The following is a 19446-nucleotide window of genomic DNA, read 5'->3' as shown; positions in this document are numbered from 1 at the left end:
TCTTGTTGCCTTAAATTTACGTGGAGGTAACTACAGATTTTTTTTTTAGCAGTCTTACTTTTGTATGATAAACAAAAATCCTGGTGATTTTAACCGAAGAATTTTTGGCACTGCCAATTCCAGGCTTTTCATTCTTAGGAAAAGCTTTACCTTTTCCGATGTGAGAACTGCTGGTTTTATCGTTTCTTGGTACTAAGTGCTCCTTAAACGTTAAATATGAAGAGCAATTGAGGGAAACAGTTTTTTCCCCACCCTGCGACCGCCCAGGCGAGGGGAACAATTTTTATTCCTTTAAAAAGTAGTGCACTTTCAAGGGTTTACTAAATGAAATAAGGAAATTTGCGGTGAGTATATTGGCCTAGAAGTCGTAAGTGGAAAGTAAAGGATATATTACAGTCAGTTGATGGTGGAGAAGCAGCATGTATTACTGTAAAATGACATACTAGAATTTTGAGAGGATTCCCCCCCAAAAAAGTATCTAATAGATTTTAATCTGTGTTTAATAGCTTGTGTTTTTGCTTTTTTCCTTTTGAAAACTATTCCAAATAATGTAAAATGATTGTCAGTGTTACAGCATCTATGAGGAGGAAATGAATCCTCAGAAAAAGCATTACCAACTTTTAATGGATTAATGTAGCCAAAGTGTCTTTCACGAAGAAATTGCATGTTTAATATGGTTTGAAATAGAAACACTTAACGGAGGTCATATAAAATAGTTTAATAGGTAAGAAATACTAAGTTATGTGAAATAGATAAAGAACTCAGATGAGAAGTGTTAGTAGTATTCTAGAAAGGAGTATAATTAGAGGAATGCTACTTTCAAATTCTCTCTCTCATTCCCTTTAAAACATTCAATATATACCGCCTTGCAAATTCTTTAGGGGGTCTTATTAATAACTTGAATGAATTTACAGGATGAATGTTATGAGTCAGTTATTTGAGTTGGAAAAGACTTAATGGGTCATCCAGTCCTAGGAAGAATCTGGCTGATGGTTTTATTGATCGGCTATAGACCTTATTTTAGATGTGGAGACATCATTTCTGGACATCTTAAGGATTTAAGAGCCTTTTTTTTTTTTTTAATCATTTCATTGTTCTTTAGTAGTGATTTCCTAGATAAATTTCTCTTAAGTTTTTAAACTTTTGTCCAGTAGTTTGCATGAAAGCTCTCAATCTCTCAGCTGCTTTAGAGAAAGCTGAGATTTTAGGACCTCTCAAGAGCTGTCCAAATCCCCTTCAGGGGGTGCTGCTTTGCCTTTTTTTTTTAATTATTGTAGTTGGTTCTAATTTTAAGTTGAACCTATTAACAGTAGGTATAAAGTGAAATGTTTTATTTAGTTTTGAGGTATTTGAAGTCATTCTTTCTGGTATCTTGTACTTAAATTAATAAATTGTCCAGAAATATACTGTGACTATCTCTAGCTTGATTAAAATCTTACTTGCTTTGCCATCATGCAGCTTTATAGGACTGAGTCCCCAGAATAAAATCATCGGTCTTTAACCTCTGAAACAAATTATGACCATACAATTTATGGTTAATTTCTATAAGTTAAGGAAAAGTAACTAATGATAGCTTTTGTTCAGTGTTGATTTTGTAACCTGGCAACTGGATTTTCTTTTTTCTTTTTTTCTATGCTCAGTTAGACTTTAACTAGAAGGCAGTAGAGACTGGAAATGACAAATCACTTGAGTGCAGACCAGTATGTATTATTGTTAATTAAGATTGTCCAGTTTAACTGTACTTTCTCAGATTTAAAATCTTCTAGAGGCTATATTATTTTGGGGTCTTAGGTGGTTAGTGATTGTCGCTTTTCAGGAAAAATATCTGCAATACCAACTGTTTAGAATCAGCTTAGCTCTGAAACTCTTATAATCATGTTTTATCTGAGTTCTTAAATTGAGAATTGCTGCATCTAGTGTATTTTACTACAGAAACACAAAGTGTTTTAACAAACTTTTTATTATTTTACTGTGTAGATCGGCAATGATAGATTTTATTTTTATATGTTTAAAAGTTTTTTTTGATATAACTTTTTTTTATTGCAATGGTAAATTTTAAATTGAGGCTGACTTCCCCAGGACACTTTTGAACTTTTCGTTTTCTGGGAAGATGGCAATTACTTTAAACGTTACCTTGAGCAGTATGCCCTCACCCGTTGTACTCCAAAGCCACACAAAATGTGCTGTTGTGGCTTTTCCGTGCAATAGTTGATCTCATGTAGCCACACTTTATTGCTAAAAAGTGTTTATGTCAGGGCCCTTTCCAACTCAGCATGCTCAATTATCTTTCTGTGCTGGAAGGATCTAAGTCACAGAGAGGTGTTTTTAAAATTTTTAACATTGCATTCCCGGATCTAGCTTTTCAAATAAGAATTCACGGCACTGCTAATTAGTATAAAGGGCTGTCCCAAAAGAGGTTGGAACCCAGAATTTATGACAGAAGGCTTATTTTTTCCACTTTACAAAAAGCGAGAATGCTATTCCAGGTGGTCCTTTTAATTCTAAGTAAATGTCTGTAGTTCAGCTTTATTATCTACCCTAAACTGTTTTTGTTAAAACTTGTGCCACATTTTTACATACGTTAAGTCCCAAGGCTCTGAAATTTGTCTGTATTGGAGGCAATGAGTGAGTGACCTTGTTTGAGTCTTATTTGTATGAAGAGAATTATTTTATCTGCTTTAGGTATCTTAAAAGGATGTGTGCACAAAAGTAGGAATGTGAGAAGGTTATAGAGTTGCTTGAAAAAAGGCAGTAAGTTTGGTATGGGGTAGTAGTATCTTTAAGAACAGCTTTCATCTTTACTATTTCAGAGTGGGAAGTACCAAAGGAAGGAACTGGCACAGAGGTTCACAGACATTCTTAATTCATCCCTTGGTGTCTTAGCGTTTTGGGGTTTTGTTGCTTTTTTTTTTTTTTCCTAAATGGTGCTGCTAGGCCAAAAGGAGTAGCCTAGCAGTTCCATTTATTAGATAGTTGGGTTCAAACAACTTTTAGTATTTTGTCCTAATAGCCTGTTAGCTCTTTGAAAAGCTAGTACATACAAATTGGAAGAAAAATGTAGTTTCTTGTATAACCGCAGTTAGTAATGGAAGGTGTATGCCTTTTGGGCACTGTATAACTTTATACCTTGAAATTGATTGGATACTTCCATCTCATTTCCTGTTCCCCATTGATTTTTTTGTGGGTGTCTCTTTTTCTTAATTATAGCAACCATAGCAACCACTGAAAATCCAGTTTTGCAAAGATGAAATTAGTGGAGAGGGATATAGTACAGTCGGCTGTTGAAACTGAACCACTTACTGTCTTGACTGAAGTTGAGTATCACTGAATTCCTCTCAGATTTGAAATATCCTGTGGCAGCCATCCTCCATAGTCCTCTGATTCACCTTGCCATGTAGTGTAATTTGGGAATCACTGGACTTGCATATATATTCAGATCACCTTTCCAGAAAGTTTTACATACGGATTTCTCTGAGCAAAGAATATGTGTGAGAGAGAGTTTGGCTTTAGACATTTACCAGCAGGGCCTTTGATAATGCTTAACAAGGAAAAATTGCTCAGTCTGTGAAATCAGAACTACTATTTTCTTTTTTAGCAGAATTTTCATGTTTCCGTATCATTCCTCACATAGTACGAACTGAAATAGATTTACCAGATTCTCAATTGTCTTTTGCAGATGACAGACCAGTTGACAAACTTAGTTTTAAAAAATCAATTACTCTGAACTTTCATAACATCTTTTTTCACTGCTGACTTTTTTCCCCTTGATTTTAATGAGTTTTCTTTTTCTTCTATAATCCTTGATATTTAAAAATATTCTCAGATGTATAAAAGATTAGTGAATCTAGTCTTTAAGAAGCTTTCCATTTAACTGGAAATGTTTAGCTTATTCCTAAACATAGAGGATGCTTACTCCATTATTAAGCTCTAGTAAAAAGCTAGTCTTCTGATTACTGTTGTTCTGTCTTAGAATTCAAAGTGATCTTTCAATTCAAAAGATTCTCCATTAAAAAATAAACTCATAGTGCGGAATGGTGTAGCTTAGTGGTAGAGTGTAGTGCTTAGCATGCACAGGGTCCCAGGTTCAATCCCCAGTACCTCCATTAAAAAATGATAATAATGATAAGAACCACCAAAAATACTAAAAAATAAACTCATAAGGGGAATATCATTACTTCTGAATAAAGAAAGTGAGGTTGTATACTATTACAGAATACAATAACGTAATATAATGTATCTTTATAAATTTAAATATATAAATGAATTCTTTCGAAGTACTAACAATGGAAGAACATTATTTTGTGATGTATAACATATTTATATGTTAAGAAAGATAAAGCATAGCCAGTAATGGATCAGATCCCTTTACCCCCATATTTCTTAGATGATTTTTGGTCTAAATTTCATCCAACTTGAATGTAAGCTTCTTAAGGGCAAAGAGTTTTACCTGTTCTGTTGACTGCTGTATCTCCAGAACAATTCTGGCACGATATTCCATAAATATTTGTTTATTGAATAACATTCAAACTCTAAATCTAATTTAGCTATGCAACTGTGCTGTTTGAGGTGCTTGATGGTGAGGGCTGGGACTAACTGGGGTCTTCTACTGTTGGTCTTGTGCTGTATCACATCTTCAGTCAGATTCAACTATGTCATACAGATTAAAAAGTAGGTTGGTGGTCAGTAGTTGAAAGATAGTTTCTGAGAGTCATCTATAAATCAAATGTCTGATTTTTAGACTCTGTTAATTGAGGCTTTGCTGTATTTTGGGAAATCTGGAAAAGAGGGACCACAAAATCAGTATATACCTTCAAAGTACATTTGACTTGTTTGTGAGTCCTTTATTTTGGAAATGTTTATTTTAGAAATATTTAGCTTATTGGTTATGTTTTGGTCAGACTCATCTTTTTCTTAACTTTCTTAGATGATTATCGCAGACTCCCCATTAACAGATTCTACCCTTCCCCCTCCAGTTTTTAAAAAAAATCTAAAGAAGTTGGCTTTTCAGTGAAAAATTAATCCTTCTTTCACTTTTTTCTTATTTATTTTTTGGAGGGGTTACCAGGGATTGAACCCAGGACCTTGTGCATGCTAAGCATGTGCTCTAACCACTTGAGCTATGTCCTCCCCCAACTTTTTTCTATTTGATTAATTTCTGTATGAGTCCATTAGTTGAAAATTTAATAGGCTTAAAAGTATTTGTCTATTTTATCATAAAGATTGTTGTCAATTAGCACATCTTTATATCACGTTTTACAGTTCCTTATATACTTTTTACAAAAGTAGAGCATTTTGGTGGGGGGGGGATTCAGTGGTAGAGTGCATGCTTAGCATGTGTCAGGTCCTAGGTTCAATCCCCAGTGCCTCCTCTAAAAATAAATGAGTATACTTAATTGCCTCTCCCCTCAAAGAAACAAAAAAATTTTAAAAAATCTAATTGTCTCCCCTCTAAAAAAATAAATAAGCATTTTTATTAAAAGGTCGTTATTGTTATTTCCTCCAGTACATTTGTCTCGTGTATTGAAGAGCCTAGTATTTTGTGACCAAATGATAGTATGCTAATTTTTTTCCAGTGATTTAGAGTAAGAATTTAGATATTACCAGTGATTTGTCACATTTGTGTATGGTAAAAACTTTTTATTAAAGAAACCAATCTGATTGGACACTATCATGACAGATAAACAATTTTGGATGGGATATAGGCCAAAGTGTTATGAAATTGTGTGTGATTCTATCAGACAAGCATGTATGTATATATCCCATGAGGTTGATCTAAGTCATACATTTCAGGGAGCCAAATTTGAGTTATTATGGTATTAACTAAGATTTGTAGGCCTCCCAGTTGAATACTTAGAATTTTTTGTTTTGCTGAATTCTCCCATACAGATCTCACAATTTTTTATGTTTTCTATGTAATGGTCCAGAGTAACTATTTACTAAAACTTGAACATTGGAAATTCTGACAGAAAGAGAAAATGAAAATGTTGGCACTTTGACCATAGTTTTGGTTATAGAGATAAGTCATGCGCTATAGAATTCTATTACAAATAAATTTTTTTTTCCTCTCAAGATTTACAAAGTTCTAAAGGGGTGATGGTGCAATTAACATTTTTTTAACTACCCAGTTACAGACTAAACTCTTTTCTACTGTCTCCAGGAACATCTATGACCTAGACCTAACTTGGTTTTCAACCTTAAGTTTTTTGAACTTACCTCAGGTTATGTATGATGTGCCTGTCCACTAATTCATAAAAGGCTTTAAGTGTTCTAATTGTCTTTTATTGTTCAGTCTGCCTTGCACATAGTAAACTATCCGAAAAGTTGCAATAATTGGGAAATGTTCCTTAGCACATTTTTTTCCATTTAGCTTTACTGGTTGTCTTCATCTGTTTACAACAAAATATCACAGACTGGGTAGCTTATCAACAGCAAAAATTGTTTGCCCACTGTTGGAAGTCCAAGATTTAGACACCAACATGGTCACCTTCTGGTGAAAGGTCCCATTTCCTGTTTTATAGCTTCTTGCTGTGTCCTCACTGCAGTGGGAGGGGGCTTGGAGGTCTCTCTGGTGTCCCCCCTCTTTTTTTTTTTTTTTTTTTTTTTTTAATTTAAGTCAGAGGTACTGAGGATTGAACCCAGGACCTCACACATGCTAAGTGTGTGTTCTACCACTGAGCTCTACCCATCCACCCTCTCGGAGCTTCTTTTAATAAGGCATGAATTTCATTCATGAGGGTTCTACCCTCATGACCTAAGCACCTCTTAAAGATCCCGCCTTCTAATACCGTCACGTTGAGTATTAGGATTTCAACATAAGAATTTTAGGGGGCGTGCATTTCAGATCACTGTACTGGTGCATACAGTTTTTAAAGTAAAGGGTGATTGTAATTTTCTATAAGTTAAAAGTAGAACACACCAGATTCTAGCATATTAAAAATGGTATTTGGAAACAAATGTGATTTTTACTCTGCCCTTTTAAGACAATGAAGTTTTAATCAAAACTACAGAGGAGAGATTTAGGTTATGCAAAATTTAGTTGCTTGAATTGACATGGCCGTAATGTTGAGCTTGGAAGTGTTTGTCAGAAGAACTTAGACTATCCCACTGTGTGGGTTTTTTGGGTATTACTTTGCTTTAAGTGGTGGCTTATTCATGTAACATGTGCAGAGGTGGAAAAAGTTTTTTCATCTATAGGTATGTTACTGTTAAAATGAATTAACAGATTTGCACAGTAGTTAGGGATTTTGCTGGTGTTTGTATAAGCTAGAGATAAGCTAAATCAACCTTTCTTTGGGTTAATAGGAGAAAAAGAAGTGTTGTGATTCTCATGGAAGACAAAAAGGGATTTCATCACATTGAATTTCCCTTTCAAATGAGTGAATATATGTGTTTATTTCTGGTTTAAGTTAAGCATAGAGGTCCCCCCTTTTATTCTTGATGGTTTAGATCAGGGTCACCTAGTAAATATTAGGCTTTACAGGCCACAAATACCTCTTTCGCACATTCTTGTTCTTGTAACTCTATAAAAATATAAAAACCATTTTTGGCTCCTGGGCCAACCCCTGGTTTGGATCATTTAATTTTGTTTTTATTATCTGATTTTATTAGTTTGCTAGGGTTACTATAACAAAGTATCAGAGTGGGTGATTTAAACAGTAGAAATTATTTCCTCACTGTTCTGGGGGGTGATAGTCTGAGATCCAGGTATCAGAACAGTTGATTTCTTCTGAGGACACTCTGCCTGGCTTGCAAATGACTTTCTTCTGTGGCCTCTTCACAGGATCTTCCCTCTGTAACTCCTAATAATCTCTTATAAGGATGCCAGTCATTGCCTACCCTAAGGCCTCATTTTACCTTATCTTTTTAAAGACCCTCTTTCCAAATACACATTCTGAGGTATTGGGAGGTTTAGAACTTCAATATAAATTTGGGACATGATTCAGCCCCTAACAGTGATACAAGTTTAGATTACTTAATGTAAATTCAACGAAAAAAAGATTCTCCCCTGGTTCCAGTGTCCTTGATATGAACAGAAACTGAAGTGCTTATATACTTGGTTTCTGATAGAACCAATGTAATAATTAGGTCACCATATGTTGCCCCTCTCTTACTATAGGTTCTTAATATGCAGCTTGACTTTAACAAACTGTAAACAGTATTGTTAAATATCTTCAGGTTATGTTGTTAAATGTGGCTACAAAAGCATGTTTACCAGAGTATTTAAGTAGCTTTTTGTAAACATATTGGGAGAAGAATCCTCTTATTAATCAGATTATTTTTAGCTTTTAATATATATTTTTTCTTTATACACACACACACACACACACACACTTTTTTTTCCCCCAAACAGGAAAGGTTTGAAGAATACTACAATGAATCCTCACGAACCCATTATCCTACTTCAGCATGATCAGTCCAGGATCATTCTTGTTTTATCTACCCACCCCTTTCTTCCCAATGGATTTTATTTTGAAGAAAACCCCAGACATGGTTCTTTAAAATAAGGAACATCTGCAATCTGGATACCTTTGGCAAAAGGCAACTCTTATTTACCAGAAAAACAATTTCTAAAACTTTAGAATAAGGGGAGAGTTTATATAGCCCAAGTGATAGAGCACATGCTCAGCATACATGAGGTCCTGGGTTCAATCCCCAGTACCTCCTATAAAAATAAAGAAATACATAAACCTAATCCCCCCTCCAAACTAAATAAAAAAATAAATCATTCTTCTAAAACTTTAGAATAAATGACAAGTAGACAGTCATAGCCAGATTTTTTGAGCTGTGGGTATTGCATTCTTTGTTTTCTTGTGTCTTAATTGAATGGAAGAGATTGATTTTTTTTGGCTTTTTAAATTTTTTAATAATGCAATTTTACAGTTAGACTGGGTTGCTCTAAAGGAAGAAAGTATTCCATGCAAAAACCATGTAATATTATTTTATAGAAGAATTATGAATATAATCCCCATCTACTCATCTTCCAGATTAAACACTTAGCAAACTTTTTTGCTTTGTCTATCCACATTTGCCACATTGCTTTATCTATTTTTTTCCTTAATTTAAAGCAAACCCCATGTAATTTTATTTTCATCGTGAATGGACTTTTTTCCCATAAAAACAATGCCCTTCACACTCAGCAAAGCTAATAGTTTACATGTCATCTAATAATCTGTCCATATCCAGGTCTTTACAATTTCTGTATTTTTTTTTTCTTCTTTTTGGTTGTGGGAATATTAGTGTTCTTTATGTTCAGTTTGCTTGAATCAAGAGGCAGAGCACATTTACACATTGCACTTGTTTGATAACTCTTATGTCTTTCTTAATCTAGAACAGTCTTCCCTCTTCTTTATGCCATTGAGTTAAAAAAAATATTATGAATTGTCTCTTGTGGTGTCATTTAACTTGTTTCTTTCTTCATATTTCCTGTGGACTGGAATTAAGTTTACTGTGAAATACATCGTGTTGATCAAATCAGTAGCTGAATGTCTAGTTGTCCCATTTTTAATGATGCTAAGATCCTAAGTTTTTATCTACTGTTCATCTAATCATTGTTAATGGTCCCATCCATTGGTGAACACTGCCAAATCAGTGTAAAGGTTGCAAAATAGTGATTTTTAAAATTTTTGCTCCTCACATTTTATTCCACACCAAAGCTGGAATTCTGTAAAGAAGTTTCCTTCATAAACTGGTCCTGTTTAATTATGAATAAAGACTCATAAAAGGAAAGAAGGATAAATGCCTAATTCTTTCTCTTTAATTGCCTGTTTGTAAAGAATTGAAACTATACTCTCTTCCATTGATCTAGAGTTGTGGGTCGTTTGTATTATATTTTTAATCAACATAAACTCAGATTGTTTATTTTATTCAGTGTGCTTGGATCAGTTTGCAGTTATTCTTTCTGGTGCTCAGGTTGTCCTTGGTCAAGGAGAGGGAGACCCTAGTTGTTGCCTCCTGTTTTGACTGATCTCATGATTTTTAATACCTTCATTTGCACTAGGGATGTCTTGAGCTCAGTTATATTTTCCACTTTGAGGCTGAGGTCAACCATTTCACTATAGGAATTTATTCCCTTTTAGTTGGAAATAAATAGTATTTTGGCACTGGAGTGTTCATTGACCTATATTTTTATTGTTCGTGCTTTTTAAGAGATCTGTTTACTTAACTTTAAATGCCAAGGTTCATAAATTTTCAAATTAAAAAAAATTTTTTTTCCTTTCCAGTTTATTGAGGTATAATTGACATACAGCAGCATTGCATACATTTTGGGGGGGTAATTAAGTTTTATTTATTTATTTATATGGAGGTACTGGGGATTGAACCCAGGACCTTGTGCTTGCTAGGCATGTGTTCTACCACTAAGCTATACCCTCCCCTGCTAAAGTTTTAACTATATATTAAGTTAAAGACTGAACATGTTACTGCATTGAGAATACTGTTTTTGGCAAGAAAATGAACTAGAAATAATGTTTGGCATATTGGGACCTGACCTGTTCATAAAACTCCTTAATTGTTTATTAGCTATATATTAACATAACTTAACATTAGAAGTTGTGACTCTTAGTCCTCCTTAGGTTAGATGTTTTTTTAAAGGCATTTTAAAATGTCCCCCTCCCTGTCCCTTTTTAAAATTTTTGTATATATACATTTTTTATTATAGTCAGTTTACAATGTCAGTTTCTTATGTACAGCTTAATGGTTCAGTCATACATGAACATACATACATTTCTTTTCATATTCTCTTTCACCATAAGTTACTACAAGATACTGAATATAGTCCTCTACCTTTTAAATCTGCCAGTAGATGCCTAAAGAAATAGCTTTTACTCTTGCTGATTGTTAGTATTTAGGCTTTGGAAATTGCCATCTATAATTTTTAACTAAAGATCTGATATCAGTGTTCTAGGGTAGAGTGTGACTAGTCAAGTTTATCAGTTGTGTAAAAATGTTAATGAGCATTTGGCTGCAACTTTGGAACTTGAAACTGTACTCCTTAGAGTTGGGAATTTCAGAGCTCAAAAACAAAACAGTTCCTTTCAGTGACTTAGTAGTGTTTGAACTAATTTTTTAAAATTTTATTTTGAAGTTTTAAGTTTACAGAAAAGTTGCAAAAAATACAAAGAATTCCTGTATAGCCAATAACTTTGATTTTTAGACAAGCAGCACACGCTTATTTTTAAAAAATAATTGAAACAGTTGAGTGATGTGGTTCTACTTCTTTTCTGTCATCTTTCTGACTCATTCTTTAGAGGCAAATGCTGTTAATTTGTGTGTATGTTATTCTCCTTGGAATTTTTATGCATGTGTAAATATTAATCTAACAAGTCTTAAAGATGACAAAGAAAAATTTTTAAGTATTTACCGCATACAATCTTTATTGCCTGTTAACCAACCGTATTTGACCATATTTGCTTCTAGTGGATTTTTAGCTATATCTAAAACATAATTTCAGTGGATGGATAGAAATATGGGCAGGTGACACTGAAGAAGACAGGAGTCTGTTACAGGGGACAGGAGCTGATGAATAATAAGGAAAAAGCAACTATTCCAGGTTGCTTCTAGTATAGTGAATATGGGATGCAGATATAGATTAAAAGATGAGGCTGTAAAGAAGTTTAATTCTTTACCTAATGTCGTTGTTTAGAATCATAAAAGTTTCTTATGTAGTCAGCTGTAGGCGAGAACTTTTTTGAGGACAAATACTGCCATTTCTCATACTTTTTAATTCTTCCCTCAGTTCCTAGCATTGTAAGTAGAAATGTTGAATGCTGTATTTCAGTTAATGGTGCCATTAGTCCTTTCTTGGTTTTTTAAGTTCTGTTAAGTTGAATTTTAGGAGCATGGCTCTAAAGGAGTAGCACATAGGTTTTGACAGGGCTACCTAAATGATTATTGAGCATTTTTCATTTTTAAAAAATCCTTCCTATGATGAAAATGTATCATGTTTTAACTTGAATGCAGCTATTAGGGTAAAAATGTAGTTTCCATTTAAAATTGTGATAAACTGCCTCAAAATAATCAGTGTTCTGAGGGAGTACAGAAATAGGTTACTTACATGCTAAACTTTGGAGGTTTATGTAAATATTCAGTTAGTGAATTCCAGCTTACCTTTGTCTAATTTTATCTCTTTGTAGGCAGCCTGCTTCTGCAAAGTGGTACGACCGAAGGGACTACGTCTTCATTGAATTTTGTGTTGAAGACAGTAAAGATGTTAATGTAAATTTTGAAAAATCCAAACTTACATTCAGGTAAATTACCATTTTACATTACTGGGTAAAAAGCTTGTTTCAAACAGCTTGAATAACTTTGGCTTACTTGTTTTGTGTTTTCACTGAAGTTATTGTTAATCTTTACCTCTTTGAAGAGACTATTTTTCCCTTTTTTTTTATACAGTTGTCTTGGAGGAAGTGATAATTTTAAACATTTAAATGAAATTGATCTTTTTCACTGTATTGATCCAAATGTAAGTAGTCATGCTTTAATCCCAATTTTCTTAACAGTTCAGAGGCTAATTAGGTATTAAGTGTTTTGCATTATTTTCCCCTTCTGCTTTTCTGCATTTTTTTTTCTTTCTTTTCGGGGATAGGGGGAGGGAATTATATTTGTTTACTTATTTATTTTTAGAGGAAGTACTGTGGATTGAACCCCAAATCTCATGCATGCTAAGCACGCACTCTACCATTCCTCCCCACCAAATGTATTCTTTTTATTCTTGTTATCACTGTCTTGACTCAGGGCCGTATTCTCTTTTTTAAAACATTATTTTTTTAAGGCTTTATTCGCCTTGTGGTTTTTTTTTTGTTTGTTTTTTGTTTTTTGCAGTTGGATAACTTATGAAATCCTTAGTAGTCTGGGGGGTGTTTCAGGGTTTAGAGAAAGTGTAGAGAAAGAAATTAGGAGAAGTGACAAATAATGAGTAACAAGCTCCTTTGCATCCTGTAGTGATATCAGAGAGAGAAATGCTGTGATGGTGCTTGTTTTTGTTTTTAGGATTCCAAGCATAAAAGAACGGACAGATCAATTTTATGTTGTTTACGAAAAGGAGAATCTGGCCAGTCATGGCCAAGGTTAACAAAAGAAAGGGCAAAGGTAGGTTTCTTTTTCTTTGTTTGAAAGTTTAATATGTTTAAGTAATAAAAAGTACATTTACATCAAACTAAAAAGTTTCTGCCCAGCAAAAGAAACAGTCAACAAAAGGAAGAGACAACGTACTGAATGGGAGAATATATTTGCAAATTATGTATCTGATAAGAGGTTAATACCCAAAATATATAAAGAATTCATACAACTCAACAGCAGAACAACCCAGTTAAAAAACGGGCAAAGGATCTGAATAGACATTTTTCCAAAGAAGACATACAAATATGCAGGAGGCACATGAAAAGATGTTCAACGTTACTAATTATTAGGGAAATACAAATGAAAACCATAATGAGATAATCTCCTTATATCTCTTAGAATGGCTAATATCAAAAAGACAAGAAATGACAAATGTTGAAGAGGATGTGGAGAAAAAACCCTAGTACACTGATGTTGGGATTGTAAATTAGTGTAGCCATTATGGAAAACGGTATAGAGATTCCTCAAAAAATTAATAATAGAACTACCATATCCAGCTATTCGACTTCTGGGTATTTATCTGAAGAATATGAGAACACTAATTGGGAAAGATACATACCACCCGTATGTTCATTGCAGCACTATTTATAATAACCAAAATATCCATTGATGGGTAATGCATAAGCTGTGGTGTATGTATTCAGTGGAATCCTACTCAGCCGTTAGAAGAGAAATCTTGCCATTCTCGACAACATGGATGGACCTTGAGGGTAACATGCCAAGTGAAATAAGTCAAAAGGAAAAATACAAATCTAATTTTAAATAATGTAGCAAATGAACAAACAAAACTAAAACAGGCTCATAGAGACGGGGAGCACATTGGTGGTTACCAAAGGGGAGGGCCTGGAGGGATGAGTGAAAGGAGTTATGGGAGGTCAATTGCATGGTGACAGTAAGTGAATTTGGAAGATGATCACTTTGTGGTGGTTACAGATACAATGTTGTATACCTGAAACTTTCATTTTAAAAAGTATATTAAAAACATTTGTTTAGTGTAAGGAGTAATAGTGTTCTTGTTTCATATCTAGGTGCTATTAATATTATGGCCCTGTGTTCTGCATATTTTTCTCTATTTTAAGATTTATTGTCATTAACTTAATACCAGGTGTGGTCAGAATAAGATCAGTCAGTAATTGATGCAGAATCTTCTGCATTCAAGAGTCAGACTTTGCTTAGAAGTATAAATTATTCAGGTGTCAGATCTGAGCACATCTTCGTGCCATTAAAAAATAATAATAATACATTAATCAAGTTGCGCTTTTAACAGCCGAGGAAGAAGCTTCGTGAAACTATATTTATCAGTACTTCATTTTACTTCACGCTAATTTTTCTAGTGTATTTTTTTGTGCTAATTCCATGCCTCACTAGTCGGTATGAACTCACAGTTCAGAAAATGTAGCCTTAAGATACAGGCCAAAGAGTACAGGATAACCTAATCATAGGGTGGTTATTTGTATTGATCTATAGCTTAATTGGCTTAGTGTGGACTTCAATAATTGGAAAGACTGGGAAGATGATTCAGATGAAGACATGTCTAATTTTGATCGTTTCTCTGAGGTAAGTTCTTTTAAATTCATTCTTCCACCTCCCTCCCAGTAAATTTTTGTGTAGTCAATTTAATTTGGTTTTAAAAACCTAGTGATAAATTTAAGCTATGCATTGTTTTACTGTAAGACCATTCTGCAGTAAAACCAAGGAAGATCTTAACAGTAGTCATTTAACATTCTATGAATTTTTAAAAATTAGTGTTAAGTTCTAAAGTTGATGCATAAAGACAAAAAATAAACCATATAGTCAGTGCAACACAGCTAGTTTTTCTAGCATTGGAACAGATTTTGTTTTATAAGGAGTATGAATATAGTAATTGGCTTGCATTTTAGAGCCATGTAATATAAATATACACAAGAATCATGGTAACATGTGTACAATGAATGGTCTATAGGAATATTTTATTTGTTTTATTTCATTAGATGTTTTAACTATAGCTTATTATTAAATGTAGGGCTATTTTGGTTACAAAATCAAGAACAGGGTTTTAAGAAGCTTGTTTTTACACAATGTTACTGAAATACATGTTGCCATGGCCAAAGGAAAAAAAATCATTGGCTTTCTTTTAGATAGACAAGATCTTCTCAAATGTGCTACAGTAAAGCTATTCAGGAAAGAGAACATTAGACTGTAAATAGAAGATAAGTCTGTGAAATCTGTTTCTCATTGTGATTTGAAATTTTAATTGACTGTATACTTTTATATTCTTTGAAAACAAAGAGTTAAAAGGAGTAAGTTTCCAGTGTCATCTATGCAGCTTCTTACTTGACATCTATCCTCATGTGGCTCTGGCACCTTGATTTCAAAAGAGAGAAGGGAGATAGGATATTCATGTGATTCTCCTAAATTGTGCTACTCCTTACCTGTAGTAATTGGTGCCACCATTTACCCAGCTATGCAAGTCACAACTTACTAACACTGTTCTCTTTCACTGCCTCTCTCTATCCAATATAATATTAACTACTATCTTTGTTTGTATTGTTTTTACTTCCTAAATAGCTCTTGGACGTATTCAGTTCTGTCTTTTGCCATTGCTTCTCAGGACCTAGGGCATTGTACTTGGCACATTTTGAGCATTTTTTTCCTGCTCAAAGAAACTTAACCAGTATTCAGTAGTGTTTTCAGGTGTAGAGAAACTCTTTACTAGTTATTCAAATTATTCAAAAGTAGATTGCCTAGAATTTTTTTTCTTTTTAAATTTTTTTTTGGGAGGGGAGGTAATTAGATTTACTTAATTTATTTTTAGAAGAGGTACTGGAGATTGAACCTAGGACCTCGTGCGTGTGGTCTACCACTTGAACTATACCCTCCCCTCTGCCCAGAATTTTTCTTAAATACTCTTCTGTGAACTACTCTTTTTTAATTTTTAATACTTTTTTGAGGGGGTAATTTAGTTTTATTTACTTATTTTTTATTTATTTTTTAATGGAGGTACTGGGGCTGAACCTAGGAGCTCATACATGCTAAGCATGCACTCAACCACTGAGCTATACCCTCCCTCCCCCACCAGAATTTTTATACCGACAGATTTGAGTAGGTATCTTTTTAATGTAATTTATTTACTTTTTTCCCCTTAAACGGAGGCGCTGGGGATTGAACCCAGGACCTTTTGCATGCCAAGCACATGCTATTACCCCACCTCCCTTGAGTAGCTTTCTTTTTAAGGCCCCTTCTAATTCAGAGGTCTAGGTAAGCATGTATTTTTGAATTCCCCACCTATTAATAGTTATTTAGTCTGGTTATTTGTACCTCTTTAAATAATGCACTGCTTGCTTTATGATGAGAAACAACTAAAGATGGGAAATTCTTTATGTAAGTATGCTCTGTTCTCAGTTTATTGTAAGTACACAAAGGTATTTTCCACAGTCTGTACCTTCTCTTTCAAGGATTATGTTTGTTTTCTGTTTGTAACTTAGTTACTGCTGTTTATCCTTTGATTTAATATTCACGTCTTTTATACAAACTAGTCAGCCCAAAGGACTTTATTTTAAATTACTTATCGGTTCTTTACAATATTTAGAACTAAAATGAGAATACTATAATACACCTGCCAGTTAGTTCAAGATAATGGAACTTTACAACTATAAATCCCATTCTTTTCCTTTTCACCAACGGTAACTGCTATTCAGAATTTTGGTGTTTAATTTTTACATCATACCTAGATACCTTGTATGAATTTTAATAACTTCACTTTTCTTCAGTGAGAATTTACTCTTAACATCCCTACAAGTTGCCAGGATTTTAATTACCTATAACCTTATCTTTTCTAGAAAGGAAGATACCTAATATTTAATTTGACTTTTTTCAATTGGTGGAAATCTATGGCAGACTTAAGGTTTATTCTGGAGCGTGCAACCTAATAATTAGGGCTTAATTTAACATCATTTTTAAAACTAATTTTTACACTTCAAATAGATGATGAACAACATGGGTGGTGATGAGGATGTAGATTTACCAGAAGTAGATGGAGCAGATGATGTAAGTCTATAAATTCTTTTCTATGTTTACTTAAATAGTAAGAAACAATGTATTTACAGGTTGTTTTACGTAGACTCAAGATTGCTTTTTTTTGCCACTTTTTTTTTCCCCAAAAAAATATTGCAGGGAGAAGTAATTTTTTTAATGTGCCCATTTTTAAGGGATGGGTACCTTCTAAGAAACAGGTGTCCCATGGACCGTTCTTAAAGGGCCTAGATTTATAATTCAAAATAATTACTGTATAGAGACATTATATGCCTTTAATTAAGAGTTAGTTTAGGAATTATTTGGACAAAGAAAGTTGAACAGGTTTTACAGCAGAATTGGTCAGAGAGACCTAGAGTAAACGGATGTTGTGAATTTAAAGAAGGATATACTAGATGATTATTCTCAGCATTTCCCCACCTGGCATCCTGTTAACATCTTTAAGAAGGTTGTTCAGTGCAATTTGTATGATGATTCAACAGCTAGGATTAGAGTTGATTGTCTTCTGTTATGCCAGCGGTCTTCATATTGAGCCATTTTCCTCTTCCATTGAATGCCAAGAGAGAAGAGAAACCATTTTATACCAAGATTCAGTCTGGTTGATAGGAAAGGATTTAAAGGATGGGCTCAATTCCCACCGAAAGGCGCACATCTTATAGAAAGATAGATCCTTGGCAATACATCTGTTTGTCTTAAGTAAACCTGTTCTTAAGTCCATTGATAAATTTGTAAGACTGATATAACCACATATCTTTGCTACTTTAGTCAAAAATACTTCAGCTTTTTAAGGCAAACTGCTCAGTTAGCAGAGGAATATTTGATCAACTTGGTAACTTCTTAAATTTCCCTTTCTGCAGGATTCACAAGACAGTGATGATGAAAGTAAGTATCTTTGTAAAAAGTATGTTTACACAGTGATATTTCACATCAAAGACCAAACTCTCCAAATAGAGAAGTTTAACTTCTTTACAAGTCTTGGAAGACACATGATTATTTTCTTTATGACTGCTAGTATAGCCAAAGCAGAAATTTGAATGAATTGAGATTCAAATTTTTGAAAGAAACAATTCTCTTGTCTGCTCTTTCCTATTATAAGACTTCAAGTTATTAGATTATTCCCTTGTAATTTATACTGATCTTTTAAAAATCCTTTCAGAAATGCCAGATCTGGAGTAAGGAATGTTGTCATCGCTGGATTTTGAGAAAGGAAGAAAACTTCTCTGCAAGATTTCATAAGTGAGAGAATTCCTGAGTTGATAGCTCTAAAGGCAGATGCTGAATTTGCCTTCTTTAACCCATTTTTCAACCTGTTTGTTTTTTTTTAAAGGCTTCACTAAGGGTTGATATGTACCATTGTATGGGGCAATTTTAGGTCAGCTAAGGCAATAACCTTATGCATGAACATTTCCCAGACTTCTATGATGCTGTTGAGGTCCTAGGCAATTGAAACAGCAGTTGTGATAAATAAATAAAAACATTTCACTTAAGTCTCCTTTACTTCATAACATAGAAGATACTGACATGGTAGGAAGTTCTTGGCTTGGGGAAAGTAACTAAATTTTAGATTTTAGAACATGGACTCAGTGGCTGAAACAAATTGGTTGATACCTTAAACTGGTAACCTGTTGTTCCTCTGGTATATCCTTCAGGATTGTTCCACTAAAGTTTTATTTTTCAAAGAATTTACTTTACGTTATTGTATGTAAGTGATCACTTGTCAGTGTTCCAGATGTATCTTAGCTAAAACTAGTGAATGCCCTAACTTAGATGGTTTTGAAGCCTGTACATTTGGTATTGTTTGACCCTTAAACTTTTACATCTCTTAGCATGGAGGACAAAGGCTGTACATTGTTGCTTGAGAGTCTGTACATTAAGACCAAATTTGTATTTGCACTGTCAGTATGGCAAATGAGTGAAAAAAATGTTCATACACTATTGGATTTTTTTTTCTTTCTTTCTTTTGGATTCAGCTTGTACCTGGGCTGAGAACCTCAATTTATTGTTCATGACAGTGGGGATTTTTTTTTTAATGTCTACATTCTTTCTAATAAACTGTTGGAAGACTTCTTGGCTATCCTTTTAAGTGTCTGGTTTACTGTAATTTCATGTATTGCCATTTACTGGAATGGAGTTTTTATTTTTACTTGAGGAAGAATTTGGGAATATTCCTCTGAAAAAAAAGAGGCTTGCTGTAATGTCACAGGAAACCTTTTAAAAATGGATCTGTAATAGAAAATTGTAGACGCACTTTGCAACAGTTGGAAAAGAAAGTGTTGTGATTTGTTTGAAATAAAACTTAATGTGTTGTCCTCCTCTAAA

The 19446-nt window shown here is 33.8% G+C and overlaps 1 protein-coding gene across 2 annotated transcripts in view; it reads left to right on the top strand.

The window, feature by feature from the left end:
* PTGES3 (prostaglandin E synthase 3) overlaps positions 1–19446 on the top strand; it is a 20636-nt gene extending 1190 nt beyond the window's left edge. For both annotated transcript variants that reach the window (XM_010963823.3, XM_045523263.2), the window contains exons 2-8: positions 12132–12245; positions 12391–12460; positions 12988–13086; positions 14584–14673; positions 17080–17142; positions 17985–18009; positions 18284–19446. In XM_010963823.3, coding sequence (XP_010962125.1) covers positions 12132–12245; positions 12391–12460; positions 12988–13086; positions 14584–14673; positions 17080–17142; positions 17985–18009; positions 18284–18303 — 481 coding nt within the window. In that variant the 3' untranslated portion in view covers positions 18304–19446. The remainder of the gene's footprint in view (positions 1–12131; positions 12246–12390; positions 12461–12987; positions 13087–14583; positions 14674–17079; positions 17143–17984; positions 18010–18283) is intronic.

Source organism: Camelus bactrianus, chromosome 12 (assembly GCF_048773025.1).
Source record: "Camelus bactrianus isolate YW-2024 breed Bactrian camel chromosome 12, ASM4877302v1, whole genome shotgun sequence".
Lineage (NCBI taxonomy): Eukaryota > Metazoa > Chordata > Mammalia > Artiodactyla > Camelidae > Camelus > Camelus bactrianus.
This window is presented reverse-complemented; position numbering and strand designations above follow the sequence as displayed.